The sequence below is a fragment of the Apteryx rowi genome, unplaced genomic scaffold (genome assembly GCF_003343035.1).
Source record: "Apteryx rowi isolate R43461 unplaced genomic scaffold, aptRow1 scaffold_47, whole genome shotgun sequence".
In the NCBI taxonomy this organism is placed as follows: Eukaryota; Metazoa; Chordata; class Aves; order Apterygiformes; family Apterygidae; genus Apteryx; species Apteryx rowi.
Window position 1 is genome coordinate 2242410 of NW_020450727.1, and position 23593 is coordinate 2266002.

At 49.5% G+C, this 23593-nt stretch overlaps 1 protein-coding gene across 1 annotated transcript; it reads right to left on the bottom strand.

The window, feature by feature from the left end:
- Positions 1-3: 3 nt before the first annotated feature.
- ARPC2 (actin related protein 2/3 complex subunit 2) lies at positions 4-23587 on the bottom strand. Its single transcript, XM_026077978.1, has 10 exons — positions 23439-23587; positions 12713-12747; positions 11547-11659; positions 9304-9349; positions 8536-8722; positions 8011-8104; positions 5515-5641; positions 3223-3323; positions 2406-2506; positions 4-448 (listed from the first exon to the last, which is right to left on the bottom strand). The coding sequence occupies exons 1-10, from the start codon at positions 23510-23512 to the stop codon at positions 424-426; spliced, it is 903 nt and encodes a 300-aa protein (XP_025933763.1). The 5' UTR covers positions 23513-23587; the 3' UTR covers positions 4-423.
- Between the last annotated feature and the right edge of the window lie 6 nt (positions 23588-23593).

The following is a 23593-nucleotide window of genomic DNA, read 5'->3' on the forward strand; positions in this document are numbered from 1 at the left end:
CCCTTAAGATAGAAAGATCTCCTTTATTAATGAACCCCAACAGTATTTCTTCAGATACAGGAGTTTTGAACTCAAATACTCAGAAGAAAACAAGTTAATATTGCATTATTTTCATAAGAAATACTGCAACTCATTTCCGGTAACATATTGCAAAGCGAAACAGCTTGAAAAGAAAAAAAAAAAAATTAAAAAAGGAAGGAAATTAAGTCAATCAAACTGGGATTAAGGTTTTGTTTCTTGGAACGATCGAGTCCTCGCAAGCACAGCTCGTTTCTGCAGATTACTCCCCAAACTGTCGTACAAACAGACCCCGATTGCTTGAATTCCTTATGAGCCCACAGAGGTGCAACATTAAAAGCTACGATTATCGGGTAGCAAGTGCCCCAACCTTTGTCCTCCACGGCAGCCTCAGTGACCCCGATGTTAACGGGTTGTGAACGTCTTCCCCCTGAAAGGATGCAAAGAGAGGTCAGTGTGGACCCCCAGTGCTGTTCTTTGCTGCATCTGTCCATCCCCAGGTGCCCCAGGGTGTCTACGTGGCTTTTTGCAGGACAGGCGCCAAGGTCTCAAAGCCATGTAGATGCTGCTGGTTCAGAGCACACAAGCGTTTGTTATGCAGAAAGCGCACAGTGACCAGCTCTCAGGGCTATGGGGAGGGTTGGGGGCTTGCAGACGGGACAACCCCCTTCCCCCAGAGCAGCAAGCAAAGAGGAAATGCCAGGACACACACAAGGAGGGCAGCAAGAGGGTCTGGGATCAGAGGCTAAAGTACACAAGGGAAACACGTTCACACCACCACCCTCCTCTGCCCATGTCACTCTGGGCTGCTTTATTCACAAAAGGGGTCAGTCCCCCGCAGCCAGCCAGAACAGTCACCAGGGAACACTTCTGGCCTGAGGCACCAGTGATCTGCTGGCCAAGGGCATCCAGAGGCTCTGAACAGCTGCAGACTCACCCCTAGGGCATGAGGAACCAGCTCCAGCAACTGCAACCCCCCAGGAAGGACCTGGCAAGTTGGAGCTGGGAGCCAACAGCCCTGTTCCTCATGGGAAAGAAGGACAGCTGTCTGCCAGCACAGTAACCCCCTGTCGCGAAAGGACAGTGTCCAGGACTAGCGCTCCCGACCCCAGCTACATGTCCCCTGCTCCCCACATGGGTGATAGAGGAGTGCCTGTAGTGCTGCACAGTGCCCAACAGTGCACTGTGCCGAGAGCCTGGCAGGAGACTCTCACTAGCCCCAGGGAGCAACAGTGCCTGCAGATTTGGACTGTCTGTGCTGAAGGGTCACCTGATCCCACACAGAGCTCAGTCAGTCAGCAAAATTCCCTTGATTTCCACCTAAGCTCTGGCCTAAGGATGGGCAGCAAAGCCAGTAGGCATCTCCATGTTGCTGAGCATGGAGAAGTAATGAAGACAAAATAGGAACTCAGGGCTGGATGGGAACTGACACCACCCCAGAGGCTACTGAACAGCTGCTCTACATGCAAGTCAACCAGCTTTAATACAATAGGGCAAAAGCCCCACAAACCTCAGGGGGGAACAAGGCAGGTACCAGATCTTGCAGAGCCATGCCCCACTCAGCAGGGACAGCAGCACTCTCTGCACGCCCTACCAATCGATCCAGCCCCCAGGGGTGGCTGGCAGCACAGCGCTGAATCTGGGAGCGAGATACAAGCCCCCTGCACCAGAAGTCTGCCTGCTCCCTGGGTGCACTTGCACTGTGGGGAAGGAGATGCTGCCCAAGTTGCACTACACACCACCGGGGCTCTCAGTGCACCCTCTGGCCTGCCCAGAGCCGCTATACAGCAGCGGCCCTCTTTGGGGCTGCCAAGGCCCTGCTGCAACCTAGGCAAGGCTGGCTCCACACTGACTGCACCGCAAACAAGTGTGAGGAAGATGGTGCACTGGAGCTGGCTATACTATCTCCTTACAACCCCAGCCTTCCTGTCTCGCCCTTGCAGAGCTGGCAGGCAGGCCAGCTGGGTGCCCTTCCGCTGTACCTATCCGCTGTCTCATCTCTTGGCCTCAACTGCGCTGCCTGCCTTTGGCTCTGCTCCCTGTGCCCTGTGTGAGGCTTCTTTCGCAAAGGACTTGCCAGCACAGGGTTTGACATGGATGCTGCTCCTGCAAAGAACAAGCAAGGCAGTAAGCGAGTGTGGTGGAGAGAGCACAGGGGTCCTGGGAGGCCAATGCACCCAGATTCAGTCTTTCACCTGCAGAGGCACCACAGGCTAGCACCTCAATATAAAGCACCCCCTTTCCTTATCAGATGGGGTCCCAGCACACTAGGACCCAATCTGTCCAGCCCCACAGCATCCTGATCCTCCCAGGACCAAGCACGCTGAGCTGAGGAGGAGTGAGCTTGGGGCTGGAAGGGTCCTGCCAGGTCCTGCTTTGCTACTCACGTGATTGTTTTCATTTCTTTCTTCTCTGCATCTGGACGGGCACGATTCAGCACCTTGAGGAAATCCGATGTTTTCGCCCTCATACGCGTGTGAATATAGGCCTGTGTTTCATTGGAACAAAATGGGGACACCTCAGGGTCCTGTCTTCCTGGCCCAGATTTCAGGTGTCTCTTGCAGCTAGCCAGGATTACAGCTCTGAGATGCTCAGGGCTGATCCTGGAGCATGAGTACAGCATAGAAATTGGTTGGTGTTTTTGAACACTCCCAGCAAGGGACGCTACTCATGTTGGCCAGGTATTGCTCATAGCCTGACTCCTCAGGAGCTGGGGCATTAGGAAACCTGACCCATATCCAGCTGCTGTTTGTGGGCATGGGGAAGAAGCTATCTTTCTGCTCCTTGTTGGGAAGGCACTTAGCTCAGCATGGCCACACTGGGTGATCAGCCTCCCTCAACCTGCAGGATGAGGGGAGTTCACTACTTTTAGGAGTCAGCAGTGCAAATTACTGCTTGAGTCCTGGTCAAGCTAGGTCTTCTCTGAGCAGTTTTCCTCATTTCCATTCTCAGAGAGAAACCCACAGAGATTCAAAGGGAAAAACCTACCTTGCTGCTACAATGGGAAGCAAACAGGTGCTGACTGTGCCAAAAAGCAGGGAGAGGAAGGAGATGATGCATCATTTGTCACCCCTGCATGACTGGGGAGGGCAATGCTAAGCCCTAGTGAGTTCTCAAAGGGGCCCTCTGCTCCATTCTCCTCCTTAGCAGCACCCAGATTAGACAGGCCAAAGCTCCCCTGTTTCATCCCTGTCCCCTTAGTACCTTTGAGCACTTGATGTGATAGTGCAGGTAGTCCCGGAACGTGTGGATCAGGTTTATGGTGTTGTCTCTGGCAGCAGCATTGGTGTGACGGGGGAACAGCACTGCAAGAAAAGGCACCACACAAACCATTATTGCCTCCAGAGGCTATGGAAGGGCTTCAAGGTCCCCCTGTGCTGGAGACAGCCCTGGTTTAGGCAGGCTGCTTCAAAAGCCTGCTTTGCTCTCTGCAAAGAGCCCTTTACTGTGCCACATGCCAGGATTAAACAACACTTGGGATTTTAAACACAGGGCTTAGCAGCACTTCTCCACTCGCTGTCACGCGCCAAAGTCTCTCCCAGCAGCCTGGACACAGCTGTGTACTCGGGTGGACACAAAGGCAAGGCCGAGTGCCCAGAGATGACGGCACTGCAGAATACTGCATGACTACTTCAGGGCTGGGGAGAGGTGAACGGGGGAGAGAGCTGGGAGGTAAATGGGGATGGCCAGGCTGATCTGCACCCCTCAGACACCAACAAAGCGCTGGTGGGACTGGACCATTCTGCTGGCCTCCCTCTCCCAAAAAAAGAGAAGGGTGTTTTTCTGTTAAGAGATTTTCCCCCTGCTTTTCTCACTAAACGCAGAAGGAACAGGAGTAACTCATGAGTGACTAACCAGAGTGACAGTGACCCTGCACTGTGGATGGGCACTATGTTTGTACAGGGATTCAGCTTAATACGAATACTATCTGCCCTCAGACATTGCCCCTCAGGCAGTCATTTGCACCTTTAATGGGATGGTGGATCCCAGGTCTGCAGCTCACCAGCCTGTGACAGAGCCAGACTTGGTTACTGTGCTGGCCAGGGATCGAGGTCCCAGAGGTGGCTTGCACCTTCCACAGGCTGGTGCTTTGCTAAGAGCTGAAAGACCTTTTGGCTCACTGATGATCTTACCTGGAAAGGCAGATCAGATAACAGAAAAACTGCTTCTAGACAAGAACCAAGATCTTGCTCACAGTCCAAAACCTGCCATTAGAGAGCTACTGCATTGCTGATGAGCTGCCCTGACCTTGAGGCACCATTCCCAGCGTGGGTGGAGGGCAGTGTGAACTTCACTTTTATCAGCTGTATCTGTGCTCTACTTCTGAGCTCCAAACTACAGGAACATTGGTCTGAGAGAGACCCTAAAGGCAGACCCCCACTGTGGTCCCAGATTTCTCTGGGAGAGCCCTTTCCCTTTGAACAGGGCATGGTTTGGACCCCTCAGCTCAAGCCAGTCCAGTCTTCAGTAGGATAGAAGAGCACTTCCAGCAGTCAGCACCTGCTGCCTTGGGAAGGAGTGAGGCAGGAACAGCAAAGGATGCCCAGCTCAGCCATCAGCATTGCTGCTGGTAATGACTCTGCTGGCCAGCAAAGCAGCACCTCCACAGGTGGGGGAAGGGGTTCAGAGATCAAAGTGTTTGTTCTGGAGCAAAGAGCCAGAGCTGGAGCACCACAGCTCCCAGCCCTGCTCCTGCCCTCTGACTGCCCCTACCGATCAAGCACTGCACAGGTTATCTGCAGCTGGGCAAACTACAAATATATTCACATGCCCACAAGCAAGCTCAAGTTTCCACAATACCACAACAAAGCCATCTTTCCCTTGTTGCCAACTGCTGAACACATTTTGCAAGCAGACACCAAATGGCTCGCTGTCTCGCTTCCATGCCTTATTGCCAAGAGCAGAGCTGAGCTGACTTGATACAGCAGAGGGATGTACTGCATGTGAGGGAGCAAAGAGGGCAGAATATGGCAGCATTCAACTCCAGAGTCCCTTTCAGCCCCCAAAGACTCACTTGAACACACAGGGGAGGTGCAGAAAGCAAAGCAGATTATTTTTTAGTTTGCATACAGCTGCAGGATGCTTGGATCATTCAAAAGCAACAGCAGTAGCCAATGTCAGACAGGGTAGAAGCTCAGGGCAGCGGGTGCTTTCCCGTGTCTCTCCCCCAGTTAGTGCCAGTATCAGTGTGAAGCATCCCATTTTCAGCCTGGGCCCCTGCTGGCCTCCTCAAAGCTTTAGTGCAAGTTTTACACTTGCAACTTGGGGATTGGGGGATATGAATCAGATCACCACCACTGGGCTACTTCGTTTGTCCCCATTCCACTGCCAATTCCCAATCCCGAATCCTGTGCTCTCCCTCCAGGTTTTATCACAGGTATCTAAAGGAAGGACCCTTGTCAACTACCTCAGAGCAGACACTCAAGTGCCAAAATCAGCTCAGCAGTAAGCTCTTTCCTCCCGGAGTGCCCCCATGCCACAAAGCTGCCTGCTTACCGAAGGTGATGTAACCAATATTGTCGCCGACGGCTGCATCTGTGTCTTTCAGCTCCAAGGGCGGCTCCCTGTGGCTGAAGAGCACCTGTGGGGCTGTGTGACTGGCCCGGCGACCCTCCTTGAACTCCTGCACAAGACAAAGCCAAGGTGAGTTCCGCGGCGACACTGCAGGCAATGCGCTAGAAACCAAATGGGGGTCCCCCCCTCCCAAAGGGCAGCTGAGGAGGAGGTTTCCCAGCTCTCCTTGCATGGGCCAAGTTCATCAGGTCAAACTTCTGCATTCCCAGAAAAACAATCCTTCTTCCCAGCAAAACCAGAACAAAATGAATAGCTGCCCCTGCCCCATGATCACATATCTTAGTGCAGCCCCTCAGCTGGGGCAGTTTTCTGCATCACACTTCTTGCCATGGGATGTGGGAGTATTTTGTGGGACACCTCAGACTGAGCAAGCACATGAGACAGCATGGCTCCTGCTGCAAAGTCAACGCCATTGATGCCACCACCGAGAGCGGGCAGTGCTTATCACCCCAGAGGAAAGGAAATGCTCAGAGAGGCTTGCAGGGTCTCCACTGCACCGAGCCTAAAGGCTCTACCATTTGGGAAAGCATCTCCTGCCAGGAGTCTTTGGGCATTAAGGGGCATCTATGGGATTTGGAGCTTGTGTGTGGAGCCTGCCCCTCCTAGCTCTTCTGTAAGTCTTGCAATGATACCCTACAGGCAGGGAGATTCATTCCCAACAGGGAACCTCTCCAACAGCAGCACAATCCCCAGCTCTGCATTTCAGGAGTTACAGAACTGTCCCCTAAGAGGGGCTGGGAGAGTCCAAAACACCATTGCCCTTCCCCAAGGCAGAAAACCCCCCATGTGCTTAGGTGCCCCCCAGTCCAGTCTATGCATCATCAGCTATTCCCAGCCTCTTCTCCCTTGTTAGCACAGCTCACCCCAGGAAGGGCAGGAGCATCCATGCCCCTTTAGGAGAGCCAAGTAGTTCACTGGGGTTTCCTTTATGAAACATTTAGCTTTGCCTTCTGCCTGCTTATGCCAGAGGGTAAAATGGTTCAGATGGCTTCAGCAGCTAGTTAATGGTCTGATTTTCTCCATGAGAGCCCAGACGAACAGCCGCTGTGTCAGGCTAGGCTGTGTTACGTAACAGCAATAGCTGGAGGGAAGGAGCCAGTGTGACTCAGAGTGGAAATTCTTGTGGCTGGGCAGGAGTAGGGTTTGCTGTTTTAAAAACCAAGAACTTGGGCCATGCAGACTCTGGGACAGCTGCTCCCTTGAAGCCCTGCCGCCTTCTAGGGAGCCTCACAAACCCTGTTTTGTTCACCTCATGCTTCCTTCCCTGTTTTATGAAGCTGAAATTCAGGCTGTGGGACGTGCTGGTGGGGAAAAGCACAGAGCCAGAGCAAATGCCCTGCCCATAGCTAAAGCACAGAGAGAGCAAAGCTGTGAGTTAAGACAGCCACTACTACTATCGCAACAGACCCAATTATGATGGCCCCTAACACAGGTAAACTAGTATCCAGGGAACAACTGCACCAGTGACTTGCTGTTTGTCAGCCTGTCCTTGCCAGCAGCACAGCCTGGCACCCCTCTGTGAACAAGCTACCCTCCCGCCCCATGATACCCTGCAGGGCGCCGCTCCATGGCTGTACCAGTCCAGGAGGTCCCCTGGGCACTCCAGCAGACAGACGGTGAGCTAGGCAGGCCAGCAACACAGATGAACATACATAGCAATGTGGACAGAGCCTTCCCGGGCTGGAAGCAAAAGTCTTAATCTCCATAGGCCACAGTCATCAACAGACATGCAAACTGTTTACTATTGGCCTCCGAATGCTTCCCAGCCAAGCAGCAGTGGCAAAGGGCAGCCGAGTCCAGAACTACTTGGCATTATTGTAATTGATTAAAGTAAGCAGACTAAGCAAATTCATAGTTTTGAAAAGCTCAAATCCAAGAGCCCATCACAACACGAAAGCAGTCACACTGAGCTGCTTTCAGTCTGAGCCTCTTTGCATTTGAGCATTAGCAGGAATAACCTCAAAGATGAAGAACACCTTCAGCACCACCCCAGACACAGCTTAACATTGTCCCCTCTGCTCCTTTTACACCTTCCCCCACCACACTCAATTCCTCTGCTGGCCTGTGATTCCTACACCGCTCCTAGCTGGGCTATAGGGTCTCAGATAGATACTGAAGTATTTATGTGGTGTTTTCTTCATCTGTTACACATAACATATGATTATCTCATACTAGCAAGACCATCAATAATTAAGAGGCCAATGCAAGAGCCTGGATTAGAAGAGATACTGCCTAAGCCTATTAACATGATTCTTCCATCCCAGGGCAGACTGGAGCCCTGCAAAGCATTTACATGTGTTAAACTGCCTGCAACCTCCCTTCAGCCTAACATCTGCTCATTCAGCAACACTACTTCAAGCAAGAAGGCATCTGAACTGAGGATCAGACCCTTTCCCCTCAACACTTCAGTTTCCATACCTGCATAAACACCTTTCCAATCACGACGTCATCGTCATCCTTAAATACCGTGCTGAACACAACTGTGACGCGGTCCTTTTTTGCCTCAACATACCTGCAGATGGGTGAGAAAGGAGAACCCTGATGTGAACAGGGGCTAAGAACTGCAACTGGATGAGCAAGCAACTGAATGACAAGGTCAGGTAGATGCAATCATTCACAGGCCTGGCTGCCGGAAACCTCCCCTCCCTCAAGATGGTATTAGGCAGGGAACAAAACATTTCTGTTGGGAGTAGCCAGTTCCCTCCCTATACACAGCCACAAGTGCTGCCACTCACAGAGACTTGTATAACATTGCTGCAGCCTGAGGGACAAGCATTATCCTGACTGGATGCTTCTGACAGCCTAGGACAGGCCCTTAATACCCAGCCAAAGCATGCAGCAATAGGATGTCCTGGCTTTCCACCACATCCTACAGCTCTGAACAGGAGTGGAGAGCATGCTGACAGCTGTCTGACCCCTGTGCTGCTTGGTTTGAACACTTACATCGTCTCATCGTCCCTGTAGTGGATGACAGCTCTTTTCTCTCCTTCCTTGCCCTCTTCCTGGAATTTGAAATACTTCTCAAAGACCGAAGCAAAGCAGTTGCGCTTCAACATGCCGGCTTGGTGTACAATAGCATCCTTGTCTGCAGGAAGGTTTTCCAGGTCGTAGAGCAAAGAGACATTGTAACCTGGGGAGGGACAGTTGCTAACCTTAATAATTTGTTCAGGGCCTTAATCCAGCCAGAAAGACATTTTCTGGAAAGACACACCTACAGTTCAAGCATCACTGCCACGGTTTGTCATGCCTTTGCCCTAACCCCTTCCAAAAGCCTCAGGGGTGCCTACTTCCCACTCAAATCATCACCAGAAGCCACATCTGAACTCGGTGCGTGGCCATGGCAACGTTCCTGGAGCTCTTTGCCTAGCTGAGACACACGTGCTGGTTGAGCTGCTCCCAAGTTTTGCAGTGAGTAGGAAGAGATGCTGTCACAGGTAACCATGGTTTTCCTGTGTCTCACAAAGCATCGTTGAGAAGAACAAAGACCCCAACTGTGAAGAACAGAGGTTTTCTTGGAGGAGGGCAGCATCAAGAATTACAGCTTATGCTGAAAACTACTTCAGCCCTCCTGTACCCAAGCCACCTCTTTAAATGCTGTGCATTGCATATTTATCAAGCTCTTGAAGTGAAACCTTCATCTGAGCATTTCTGAGGGGACTTAAATCATTTTGGAGTTGCATTCACACACACTAAGTGTTACAGCAGGGTTACCTGATTCAGGATTTACCAGGTAGTTTCCATAGACTTTCTTCAATACCTAGGAGAAAGAAATTAAACATTGAGAGCACAAGCTATCAGAGTAATTTCCTCCCTTGTAGTCTAGGCCATGTTTGGTCTCCATTTAGAAACCTCAAATTGCTGGACAAACACTAACTGTCATCAGCTTCTAGGATTATTGGCTACTCCTACTCTAGATAGAGCTTTCTGAGCTCCACTGATAGGGAAGTGCTGCAGGAGTCAAAACTGGAGCTTTTTAAAGTTCTTGCTAGTCTTGAACTTGTGCAGGAGGAAAAAAAAAAACAAAAAAACCCCCCAACCTTATACATGCTTATCTTCAAAGGAGAACTGTCAGCAGAGCCTGAAACTACAGACCTCAGATCCGCAACCCTCCTTCCCATCTCAAAGGTGGGCCCCCCCAGGATCCCTGGGGTCCAGAAGGCATTGCAAAGTTTGCCCTGTTCCTTGCAGGGAGGCAAGTTCAAAGCTGGGGTCAGGCGCAGCACGACCAGGAGATCGCCCGCCCTGCCTCAGCCTGTTCCACAGGACAGATGGGGATGGAGAGGAAATTGCCAGGCAGCTTGGACGTCTCCCAGAAGCAAAGCCGCCTACAGCACAGCAAAACCCCTTTTTCAAACATAATCACTGCTGAATTTTACATCAATGGCAATTTTCAACTGAGCCATAGCTCCGTGTCAATGAGGGGGCTAGGAACAGGAGGTATTTCACAGAGAAGAACAGAACAGTGCTGTGGCAGAACTGGCCCTCCTGGGATGACACCCACTACCATCCAGAGAGGATGCACGGGCTTTCTGCGTGCCAAAACCTCCTCTCAGCAGAGAGGGAGCAGCAGCCCAGGGAGATGATCTGCCTGAGTAGGGACCCCGCTTTGTGCTTCTCACAGTGGGGTTTCACAGAGACTAAGTGGAGGAAGTGAAGAAACAAGCTCCACCTTCTCCAGTTTGTTAAACATCTATTTTAGAACTCAATTACTGTTTAGTCAGCACTCCCAAGACAGTCCTGCAGAGATCCTGCAGAGTCAGGGAAGTGGTTGACAGCCATCCTCACTTTCAGCATGGCAGCATGGTCCATGGAGCAATGCATCTGACACAGCAGCCAGGGTCAAAGAGAAATGCTGTTGTCCAGCCATCACCATGGTGGCTGTTGGTGTAATGCCACTGCATCCTGCTACAAGGCAGTGAGTTATCAGTCGTCTGCCTACCACAGCATTTCTTTCTGTATCACACACCCTGTTGATCCACCCTGCGCATCCTGGGAGGGCTGCACAATTTGGGCTACTCAACTCCCCAGTTTCCCAGCAGCAGCACTTTATGTTGGGCAGATCTCATTGCCCTATTTCTTACAGGGTAAGCATGCTCCTGGAAAGATCTACACACAGGAGCCAGGAAAGCAGGGTATTTAGCCATATTTATTCCAACTTTGGTAGGTCTTGTAGCAACTCACAGGAATTCGCTCTGGGTTCAAGATCCACCCCTGTTCAAGATCCAGCCTGACTCTCAATAAACTCAGGGAACAGTTTCCTTTTTCTCCTCCAAGGACAGACACCCAGAGGAAAAGCCTGCTGAAGAGCCTTGGGTGAACCCCATTTGCTAACATGAGGAGATTTGAAAACTGACTCAGGAACTGAGTCATACTTCCTGCCTTGAGACCCAACCACAGCTCAGAGAGGCTCCTTCTTTCTACCATAAATGGCCCTTCGCAGCCTRAGCCCATTCAACAGGAACTGAACCTGCTACTTCACACATCAGCAGTAAAAAGAGAACCGGGCAGCCTGCAGATCAAAGCCTGTAAACACAGCAGGAGCCCATCGCTCACTCTCAAGTGTGGTTAGAGTCAGAAGAGCAGTGTCATGGGATTCCAGATTTATCTCAGTGCCTTTCTTCACTAGAAGGCTCAGCATATAAGCCAAAGAAACTATTTCTACCTGGTCAGGCCTCACAATCATTTGGGAGGGACTTGCAAAATTAGTGGTGCCTTTTGCCCTTTAGGCTGTAGGGTATGAGATGACTTATTTGTACGAGAGAATGGGAACAGACTTTGTACTTGATTTCAAACAAAGCAGGACTCATGGCTGGCACAGGGCTGCTCCTTTGACCAGCATGAGGTGGAGTACAGAAACTTTTCTAAACAAGAGATCCACGAATATTGCAACATCATCTGTGCTACCAAAGCATTTGTGAGCGCGAAGCCCAGGATGGCTGGRGACACTGACTCACCTCATCAGCACCGTGTTCCTGAAGCTCTTTGTAGAATTTCAGAGAAATACTGACCATCACTTTTGTCTTATCTCCATTGGGGTTTGAGATATGATAAAGGACTCCATCAAAGTCTAGGAATCAAGCAAGAGAAAAGTGAGGAACTCCAGAGGGACCAGTTCCTATTTCTGAGGAATGTTTTCCCTATGTGTAGATCTAGGAACTGCATAGAGTGACACAGTTGCCCCTGTTCCAGCCCTCATAGATACATCAAGAAAGAGACCCATAATTAAGGAAAGYGGCAGTGTCACATAGGGAGACCTGTTATCACTCAGAGGGCTGAAACAGTTTTCACACCTGTCACAGGAAGCTTTCTTCTAGTGTTGTTTAGTGTCCCTTGTAAATCTGCCTGTGTTTGATGCACAAGGATACAAATGTGCAAAGATGGGAGCCTTCTGGATGGTCAGCATCCATCCCTCTGCTCAGCACAAAGTGACTGACATACCCACCAAGCCAAAGCCGTGGCCTGGAGGAGAAGGTATTTCCATCAGCAGAGCAAAGGCAGCTCAGCCACTGCCTGCTGAGGCAGCTCTCACTTCACTGCAGAATGGGCTGTGAGGGCTGAAGCAGGGGAAAGTAACTCTCCAGCTACCCAGTAAGCTCCACTTCCCTATGGAGCTCTGCAGCTTACACAGATTCTTGAGAACTGAAGCAAAAAATCAGTTACTCAAWGAAAACTTGTACTTCCCTGGCACTCCCCATTCCAGAGAACAAACTTCAGGCTATGAATTCATCTTGCCTGTCATCCTGAACCAGCTTTCTAACAACCCTAACCAAATGGTGCTAAAGACCTAACAATAAAGAGCATCAAGTGYAGAACTTGAGAACAGGTGAGGTAAAAATCAGAGGCATGTAGTGTACACACCAAAGTGCTGTGATCACAGAGTTCATCGCTGTGGGCAAAGTCCTAGGGATAAAAAGCAGAGCAGCCTACAGGACAATTTGTTCCTGCAGCACACAAAACCCCCCAGCCCTGGGAATGCTGCAGGGTGTGTTGTCTGCCCTGTGCTGCTCTCCTCCCTCAGTGGTGCTGGATGAATTTGGATACATCAGGCACAACCATTGGCAGGCCATTTGAGCCAGCCCTTTTTTCAATGGAATGGAGTCAAAAGAGTTGTGGAGCTTACCTGCAAATGTTACTTCTACTGCCTCTGGTTTATTTCTAAAAAGCAAAGAGAACAAAAGATGTAAATAAGAAATCAAACAGCAGCCTCCATCAAGCTGTGAAGAAAGACAATAAATCTCCAATGCTGTGCTTCCCACAACCAGCTCTACCTGAAAGCCCTTCTATCTCTTTCTGTTCAACCAGCAGATAATCTTCAACAAGAAATCTTAGACTTCTCCCCATTCATACAAGCACCAATTTCATCAGAGATGATATAAAACAGGCCTTGAAGCTGGCAGAGATTGTTATTATTTGTAGTTTATTAATCAATTTGAGATCACAGACTGCAGATTTCCAGTTAGAAATGTCTGATAAAGCTACCCGTCACTAAAGAGCATGTTTTAACAAGCCTGTTCTCCGTACAGAACTGCTAAGATACAAGTTCAGGGGACAGAGGCTTTTCTGCAACTTCAGGTGACGCCTGGTTATGAAAGAGACTTAGAGGCTCAGCAATCCCTCTCTGTGTGCCCCCTTCACCACCACCAGCAGCTCTGCAAACACTTTGGTACCACTGACTTGCAGGAAACACCCCACTCTCCAAGTCTGGGGGTAGGAGCGGACCACAGAAGGAAACATTTCAGATGTGTATTGCCTCCTGACCCCCCACATCCCTTCCTAAACACCCCAATGCTATGCCAACTGCTGCTGCAAGCAAGAGGTGAGTTTAACCTAACACCCCCCACGCATCCTCTTTGGGATCTCTAATCAGCAAAAAGTGCCTCTCTCAAACCAATGACCCATCACTTCTTACACTCTAGGCACGGAGATTTAATAACATCCTAACAAGCTATATTTGCCAGTTTGTCCAAGAACTCTAGAAGAGTTAGATCCTGTGAAGGATCCAACCGCATCTGAAGGGTGAATTTGTTGGGACTGGCACTACATAACCACTTTGACAGCTCCAGGGGGACTATATTAATAGGTCATTCTCCAGCAGGAAGCAATGCAATGGTACCCCCACCACGGAGGGCAGGGGTGCAAAATGAAAATAGGGTAAAAATGCGAGTTAGCTACTGCTTTGTTTCACAGCATATCTCCTCTTATTTTTCAAAAACAGCTAGTATTAAACAGACTGGAAACTAATGACGCTGCTTTTGTTTTAAAGGCCAAAAAAATCTCAGAGATCATTCACACCCACCTGATCTAAAGTACTGAAATAACTCCATAAACCAAGCCAGTGGGTTGAGGCAACCTTGTGGTCTCGACTAGGTTGCCACAGCTGAGAAACCAGCTTCACTCTTTTTGCCAAGATTCACTCTGTCCACCCAGATGTATGCTATTGAGTACCAGGTGTGCCTTGCTGGTCAGAGAAAGTAAGACATAGGTGGGGGAAAGTCTCAGTATCTGTTTTCCCTCATGTTATTTTGCAAAGGTTTTTTCAGCAAAATACATTGTTCTTCTATCTGCTTTTCTGCTGACGGCCCCATTTCAAGTCCTGATGCGGAAGCCAGGAATGACCAAGACGTGCTGAAACTCAAGTCAGACATGCAATGAGACGAAGGCACTAAATGGCACCAATTCCAGACTATGCACTGAATCAACAATGTTTTTTGGGGGGGGGCAGAAAGGGAGGAATGAAAAATTAACCCCCAACCAGAGATCTTAAGTGGAAACGATGAGGTGTTGTTACTTCTTAAAAGTTACCAGCTGTGAAAAGCAATAGGCTTTTTTGTTAGGAGATTGGAGAGCCTCTGTCTTTTGTGCTGCATCACTGAAGATAAAAACGAAAGAAGCAGCACGCCTGCACCTGAGGCAGATCCTTTAGCTTAAGAGCTGTAACAGTTACCTGTGACCTCTCTTGCTCATCTTCTCTTTCCAGCTAGGCCTGAGACAGAGGCTAAGAGGGTCCTTGCATATTTAACTCCAGCTCTAGAAAAGGGGAGCAATTCCCAAAGTCACATCCAAGCCATTTCTGCTGAGGACTGCTCAAAGCTGAGAGGAAAGAAAATTCCACTGAGCCCACACGGTCAGTTGATGTAGACGTTTTCTTCTTTTAGAGCACCACACTCAGACTTGGGAATCAGCTTGGATAGCAGTATAAATTTTATAAAAAAAGAAACCTATGTAGGAAGCTTTAAAGATAGCGCAGTCAGGCACATGAGAGCTAGGAATATTAAAGAGGATGCATCCTTAACCCTCGTTTCCATCTTCTTCGAGTTACACCATTCAAACCTCATTCCCCAAGCACACAGAGCTGATGTCTCCTGCAGCTCTGACTCTGAGCAGACCCTCCGAATACAGCACCTCACTCAGAGGAATCCCGGTAAACAACTTACAGACAACGAGCAATGAAGCGATTTTGCCTAAGTACATTCATCCCCTGCTCACTTGCTCTGTACCTCAAGAGGCTGTGGAAATATAACTTGTCACATTATTTAAGAAACCATAGAAGACCATGTACCCAAAGTCAGTTAATAGCTCTGCATGAGAGCCTTTGTTCTGCACACAAAAGCTTAATGCTGACACATCTTGATTTCTGAATGTTTCATCATGCAAGTATGGATTTCTCTGAGAACTTATTTTAAAACAGACTTCCTAAGCGGTTCAGTTTTTATATCGGGAGGTGGTGGGGAGAAGAAAAGATATTTAGGGGAAAAGCAGGTAACTGGGCAGAACTTTTGTTTGCTGAATATTCAATAGCTTCCTGACACAGCCTCAGTGAGTGCTCACGTGAACTGCATACAGTGCTCCTCACAGCCACGCCACACCGATCCTGTCTACTATAGGATGTTGTTTCTGCCTCGCCTGGCACGCATCTAAGTAATCCAGGCCTGGCCATGCCCGAGGGAAGTAGGGGAAGCTGTATCACAGGTGTGGCTGAGATTGAAGTGAGCTCTCTAGACCTTCACAGCTCAGCAGCATTATAACCCAAATGTTTATAAAGTGCTCCTATTTATCTGGCTAGCCTCAGCTACCTACACCAAAATTATTCTGGCTGCTTAAAACATTTCTTCAACAGAAAAAGCACCCCTTTTGCTACCTGAATTGTTTTTCCTCCATTAAGAAGTCCCCAAGCAGAGATCAAGGCTGAACCGTCACCCTCCTGCATCTCTCAGTTGGCTGAGAAGAGAGAGGAGCTCTCACCTCCAGCCTCCTGCGGCTTCCGGAGGAGCGACAGCACAGCGGGTCACGCACACACAATCACTTCCCCTCAACCTCCCACCAACCCAGCGTTCAGCCAACAGAAATAGCAGCGGGGATGGGCTGAAAACCCTGCAGAGGCACAGCGACATCCTCCCCACCTTTAGGCACTCCCAGTCCACCCTGCTGTCATGAAGGCTAAGGTTTCATGCAGAGCACATGCAGCACTGAGCTCAGCAGGCCTGGGACTGGGACATTGCCTGTGTGGTGCAGGTACCAGTTACCATCAGGTTGCCGGCATGATCCCAAAGAGCTCCACTCAGCCTAACACACTCAGGTGTCCCTTTCCTCCATTATGTGATTCATTTATGGCTTTTGTGAGAATTGATGGTTTAGCGTCTCAGAACAGAGCACCCGAAATCCCAGCTACCCTTTTCATATTGCCAGGTTCTTCAAAATAAGGTCCTGTGCAACCTGGAGCTCATTCATGTCTACCCCAAATTCAAACCTCAGAGAGCCAGACCGCCTAGGTCTCACCATGCTCAGAAGATTTCAAACAGCATACCCCTTCTGCTCCCAGGGACGGGAGACCTTATCCCCACACTGGGACCAACACCACCTGAACCATAGCCCTCCCCTCACAACCTTCCCTTTTTCTACAATCTGCCCCGAATGGACAATAAAAACAGCTCTCGTACAAGAATAACTGAGATGGCTCCTTCCTGTACTGAACACAAACCAGACCTGTCTGCAAAACCCTGCCTGAACTCAGAAGCTAAAATGGCAGCTGTTCCAAGCAGAGGCAGCTGTCCATTTTCTGATAACACTTACAAGGTTTGAAGTCAAATTCACACCAAATCCCATCTGCCCTCTGCTTATAACAATAGAAGGCCCTGACAGGTTGCTCACATTCCTCCTCTTCATCTCCAAAAGGCTCTCACATAAGGCTCCTACACTAAGTCTATCTAATATAGAGCCAGTTCCAAATCAGATTTTTCACCCCGGCAGAACATCCAAGAAGAGCCACAGAGCCCGTGGAGAGAAGCCAACAAGCACTTAAGAGCAACAGCAACCTTTTTTTCTGACAGCATTTCCTCAGTTTTGACTCGGACAACTTCCAAACTTCCCTGCTTCATTTCTCAGGCCACAGAGGCTCTTAGCCATATGTTATGACAAATTTAAGAACAGAAGAACAAAGACTGTAATTATACAGCAGTCCTCATCTTCTGAATTACAGACCTGCGTGCAAATGCAAACTTGGCTGACAACCGTATCGATAGCCGACTAAAGCATCTCCCACATCACAATTAATGCTTGTACCCAATAAAGGAGGATGGCAATTATTTTAAAAGCTGCAGGCTCACAGATATTCTTGTCTCTTGCCCCAGAGGACAAAAAGAAAACAAAGAGAAAGGTATTTCAAAGCTTAAAGCTTCCCAGCTCTGAGCAGAGCTTTCAGATCACTGGAGTTAATACACTGTTTGAAGAGTGAGCCAGATTCAGCGACAGACTGCCGGCTCTCACTACAGAAAGGTCACCCCAATAAAAAAATTATAAGCAATGTCTAAAATTATCTGAACAGTTCCTCTACTCCTGGGCCCCGCTCAGCTAACACAAAAGCTACTTTGCGTAAGCTGCAGGAGTGTATTAAATCAAAGAGCTCCCATAGCTCTAGCAGCACACCCACCACGAACTTGAGCAGAAGTGCTCTGTCACGCGGGCGATACTGAGCAGCGTATGACAGCCCCCACGCATGCCGACTCGTAGCACTCCACAGCAGCCACGCGGAGCAGAGCTGAGACCTGCTGGGAACAGGGCTCACAGCCCTGAAGGAGAAGGCCCAGGTGGCCAGAGCAAAGTGCTTGGGACTCCCACTCATCTCAGCTAGGTTCCCCTCCATGCCTGAGCTTCTCCCTTGCAGAGGGCACAGGAATCTGGAGGAGGCTGCTGGTAACAAGGCATTGAGATTCCCAGCATACAAAACACACGCTGATCCCACAAAGTGCAATTATGTGCAGTTATATTTCTGGCCAGGTCATCTCCCTGTGAGTCTTCATTCCAGCTCTGAGAAGACCCCTGCAATTCCTATGCCTGAGCAATCCACTGCCAGCACTGTGGCAGGTCTCTGTGGAAGAGTCTCATTTTGTGCCTACCATTCACTAAGACTCTTTAGTACTGCGACTGACAGCCACTGGAGCTTGACACTAGAGAAAAGTAGGTGTTAGGGGCATTTAGGAATTGTTCCCACAGAGGATAATATGGAGCAGGCCCTCACAGGAACCCGAGATGAAAACTAAGTCTGGAGTGATGACAGAACTACCTGCCTAACCCCTTGCAGACCTAGGCTGCCACTCCCTCCTCTTCCTCCCCTGTGTTATTGCCCCAAAGCATAGAGCTGCCTAGTTCCAGACAGATGTACGTCACCATCCACCATTAATACACAGGCACCTTCCCTGATGATTGGAGCCAGATGCAGTGTGGCAGCCCAGGAGCTACATTCAAACACCTGTGGCACTCCCAGACATTCAATACGGAACAGCAAAAGTTTATGCTGCTGCTGTTCCCACGCAGCTAAAGGGTCCCACTTTCTGCCAGCGACATCACCTGAGCGCTCCTCATCTGCTCCACCACAAGGTCAGCCCGCTTGAGTTTAAGCAGTTGCTGCTTGGATAGAAGCAGGTGAGCTACTGTCTGACATACTCCTCCTGCTCTGCCACGGGAGACAAAAGGCTGTAAGCTGGGCTTTCAAGGACACTGAGCCAGCACCTGGCACTGCTACTGAAGGAAGGAGAGAGACCCTGTCTTATCTGATTCCCTGCTGCACCACTGTGAGCAGCATTCACACAATAAATGGAATCAGGAAACCCATGTGGGATAAAAATACCCAGTTTTGCCTAGTTACTTCCCCAATCTTGTTTCCCTCAGAGCCATAGAAATGCTTGTGTCAGCAAAAGGGAGATAATGGCAGAAGGGCACCCTCTGTTCCAGTGGGGCTGCTGAGCCCCCTTGAAGTGCTCCAGCCCTGAATTGCCATAGCTGTTCTTGCAGGGAGCTTCTGATGCATGTCCAGGAGGATCTGAAGCTCCACTATGCTTCTAGCATGCCTGATAACCTCCAGACTCTCTGCGGTTTCCCCAGGATGAACTCACTTAACATGTCACATCACAAACACAATATTCATGTTACCCAATTTCACCCAGCACTCAGTCTCCTTGTGTAGGGCACTAAGGCTGAAGTGCTCTGCTCTAGAGCAGACCAGCACCAAAATGACCACAAATGGGAAACACCATAATGTGTGTGGGTACAACTTTAGCCAAACTCTCCATCCAGCTTACAGGAACTGGTATACATCAGGGAAGTTAAAACTTCAGCTATTTTCTTATGTAGCTGATAGTCACGAAACCCTGCAGATTTGTAAAGTTTTTTTTTTTTTTAATTAAAAAAAAGTTTAATTTGACATTCTCTCCCTCACCCCCCAACACTCACACTGTTCTCCATTCATGCAAATTTGTTTTCTTTTGCACGGTGGGCAAATACTAAGTAACAATTTGAGATACACGATTAATTTACTGGTGATTTAGAGCATGCTGTGTATGGCTGGAAAACTGAACCCAGTGAAACAAGCACTGTGCTCTACTTCCACCGGAATCAGTTAAACAAGAGCAGGCCAACATTAGAGGCCAGATCTGTTGTGGGAGGCAATTCTCCCACGCATTAAACTGAACAAATAATCACTGGATACAGAAGACGACAGTTATCAAAATTCTTTGCACAGATAAAAGAATAACAACCTGTTTTTAGTTAGCAAAGGGAAGCAATGATGATCAGAAACAAAATCTGCCAGGTTTTAAAACTGGTAGAGGTCGTCCCCTCACACCACAGTTCTCTCAAAAATGGGAAAAACTTGACTGCGACTTCAGCTTCTAAGCAGTTTCTCAAGTCACAATGCATTAGTCAAAAGCTTAGGGAAGAGTTTATTCTCTTCTTGCAGGCTCTTTATTGAGCCTGCAAAAGGCTCAAATGATGTCAAAAAATGCCTAATCATTTCAACACACTTGTTTCCAGGTACTGACCAGATATTGCCTCCCCCCACACTCTAGCCTGCAGTTTGACACTTTAAACTTTCAGCAGCAAATTCCTACCTCAAATAATTTCAACAGATTCTGGTAGCTTTAGGCCTTTATTTAAAATTGTGGTCGTTTTAAGGAAGTCGATTCAAAACAAGAAATTACAATGCTAAAAAAATTAAAAAATCAGATGCGTTAAAGTCCATTATTTGTAACCATTTGGAACTAAATATTGATATTCAGTGGTGGCTGTCCAAAAGGCTGAGATTTCCATGGGTTTTGCCCATAAAAACAAACTCACTTGCCTTTTTGGAATTACTCTATTAATGGGTGGATGCTATCAACCCCCAAGAGCCTTGTCAAGGGAGGACTCTCCCAAGGCACAGTTCAGGCCCTGCCTCGAGTGGTAATCTGTATTTGCAGTCTGCCAAGGCACCTCCCACGCTGGGAATTTCAGAGACAGTTAATGGACCTCCACGCAGAGCAGATTTTTCTGCTTTTTAGTGAAATGTCACATACGACAGTAATGTTATAAGCACATATTAGCTCCGATTTCTAAATCTGACCTAGTTCTATATAATATGGTGAAATACAAGGTTTCTCTCACCTGAAGGTCTAGGAATGCTCTGCAGGGAGGCTGTTGAATCATCCCCATAGTATGGCCGGGCAAAGCAGAGGGAAGTGACACAACCCTTATCAAAACCAAGTTTCTGGCAAAGGATTTGGAAACAAACCCTGCTCTGCTGGATTCCCCAACCAGTGCTGAAGCCACTAGGCACACCTGACTAAGATAATCACAACAGACAAACCTGTATATTGCATCTGCCCAATTCCCATTTTAGAGCAAATAACTCAAGAACAACTCTGTCTGAGTGCCCAGACTCACTCCTCTCTATCACTGTATCCCTTAAGGCTTGTCTTTGCTTTGACCGCCCTGCGTTCATCCCCAAGACAAGCCTCAGGAAAACAATCACCAAGATAGTGAAATATAGCAAATCTCTCTCCCCCCCTCCCCCCAGCTCCCATGCTCAGCGCCACAGGAATCACCCTGGAACTGTGGCTGGAGGGAGAAGAAATCTCACATGAATAAATACTGAGTAACACCCACTTGCTAGAAGACTCAAAACCTGAAGAAAAAAAATATACCTCTCCACACGTCTCAGACCTTTATCTCCACCCTGTGCTTGCCTGGACAGGAGGGCCTCAGCACAAGCACAAAAGAAAATGCAGAAGTAAATAACTTCCTCTCATTCAGCAACATACCCAAGGCACAGATATTACATCTAGTTTGTTGTTTTTCTAATCAAAAGAACAGCCTGTAGATGAATAAGAGGTAGAATATCATCAGCCACACTAACAGCAACCACAAAAAAAAAAAAAAAAAAATCAATCCAGGAACAACTGGTATACCAGGCAAGCATGGGGATGCAGAAGTGGGGCTTTGCTGCACAGCAAAATGGAAACTTTGTAGGACTGCACACTGTTGCAGAATGAGTAACCCCAGTTCTAGTTGCACGAAGCCAGGATTTTGAGGTGCATGTAACCTTTTGATGGCTGCAAACTGGCACCTCCGCTGCAACTGCTGCATTTAGATCAACCTAAGGAGACGGGCACATTCTCTTGCTCCAACAGGAAGAGTGCCTCAGTATGAACTTGTGATGAACGAGCATTTTTGACACACTATTAACCTCCACACGCGTAATATTTTCTAATGGATGCAGCTGCAATACCATAGCACAGTCACCTGGGAGTTCTCTCTTCCCAGTGTGGTGCCTGTGCTTTGGAGAAACTTGTTGCATTAAATGAGCACGCTCAGGAAGAACAAAAAGCCTGATGGCAGAGAGGCAAGCAGCTCACCAATCCCACAAAGCAGTGCAGTCTGCGAGGTTAATTTGTGAAAAAAAATGAGCGAGAACCAACACAGAAGTTAGCTGAGAGGGGAAACCAGAGGAAATGGCCTCTGTCAAAGTTCTGAATGCAAAAGGCAGAAGAGCTTCAAAAGCAACTTAAGGAAAAAGCAACACAGAAAAAGGCACCTGCCTAGGGGGTCTCTTCCCAGGCAGCTTGGCCAGTGCTCTTTGAGCACAGGCTCCACCCCAGAGATAACACTACTGCATTTTGCTTTTCAAGGCTTTGTCTACGTACAAAGGTGCCCAGCGTTACTCACACCAGCACACAGCACAGTGAGAGCACGGGTAGCTTGGCTAAAGATAAGGACATTTATACCAAGTGACTGTCTTCCACGGCTAAATTATGCTCAGATAAGCACCTTTACAGCTTCTGCACTGAGGCTAGTATTACACTCTCAGTAAAATAACCACTGGCTCCACAGGGACTGAACTATCCCAGCCTGAGATGCAGGTGCAAACCAGGCTCCCCCTTGGGGCCAGGACACTTATCAGGCCTAAACTAGGCCTGTTCTGAAGCAGGTTGCTTTATCAGATTAAACCTGAAACTCCACAACAAACATCCCTGTAAACCCATCTCCTCCCCAGCTGCAGCTCTGTCTTGAGCATCCTTCTCTACCCCAACCCTGGCCCCACAGTCCCACCCATCTTGCCTTTCCTTTTCCCCTCAGCCCTGCTCCCCAGCTTTGCTTCCTACTCCAGTCCTCATGTCCCCCTTTTCACCTCTTCCTTGTCCCCCCCCAAGACCTTGCACCATCACCATTCCTCTCGCTGTCCTGAGCCTTTTAAGGCAACCAACCCCTCTTCTTTTTCTCTCAGCCCTATCTCATTTTCATCCCTTACAGTAACTCAATCTTTACAGCCAGCTTCTCCTCCCCCAGCCCAATCTCCTCATCCCCCATGTCCTCACCCTAGCTCCCTCCTTCACAAGCTCCCCCTCCCCCAGCTTTGCTCCCCTAGCCCAACCCCCCCAGCAGCCTGCTCCAACACTACCCCTTCAGCTCTCCCCCCTTGAGCTCTTTACCCTCTCCAGCCCCTTCCTCTTCCCCCAGGCTTCCACACTGCCCTGGCACCAGCCACCCCAGCCAGGCTGGCCCCTTCCTCTAGTTCTGTCTGCCCAGCTTTGCCGCCTCATCCTGCAGGCCTTCACTCTACCCTAGCTCTAATAAACTCCTGCTCCCCTGCCTCAGCTTTGCTCCCCCCGCCCAAGTCACCCACTTGCAGCTCTACCCGCTCCCCCAAACACCTATTTTGCTCTGGTACTAACACCCCCCACCCAGCCCTTTCCTACAGCTCTCCTCCCAGCCCCCGTCATCCCGCAGGCCCCCAACCTGTCCCGGTACTAGCCCAGCCCCATCATGCGCCACCCTGCCCCGGTACTAGCCCTCCCAGACGAGCCCCGTCATCCGCCATCGGCCCTGGTACTACCCCTCCCAGCCCGTCGCCGTCATCCCGCCGGCCCCCAACCTGCCCCGGCACTACCTCCTCCCCAGCCTCTCATCCCGCCACAGCTCTGCTTCCCCCAGCCCCTCCCGCCCCCCCSCCAGGCCCGGCCGCCCCTACCCCTGCCCCTGTCCCCGCCCCAGCCAGGCCCGGCCCGGCCCCATTCACCGCCCGGCCCCCCCGGCCCTACCCGGCGGCGGCGCCCTCGAACTTGAGCGTGAGGGTCTCCTCGATGATGCGGTTGTTGACCTCGAGCAGGATCATGTCGGTGCCGGGGGGAGGGGAGCGGCCTCTCAGGGCGCCGAGGCCGGAGGGAGCCGAGCCCGCTGCGCGCACCGGGGACCC

Excerpts from the sequence above, each read along its gene's own strand:
- ARPC2 (XM_026077978.1), bottom strand. The coding sequence starts at position 23,512 with ATGATCCTGCTCGAGGTCAACAACCGCATCATCGAGGAGACCCTCACG. Across the intron at positions 9,350-11,546 it reads AGGAACACGGTGCTGATGAG|GTATTGAAGAAAGTCTATGG; the intron begins GTGAGTCAGTGT and ends TCTTTCTCCTAG. Across the intron at positions 449-2,405 it reads AAAGAAATGAAAACAATCAC|GGGGAAGACGTTCACAACCC; the intron begins GTGAGTAGCAAA and ends GCATCCTTTCAG.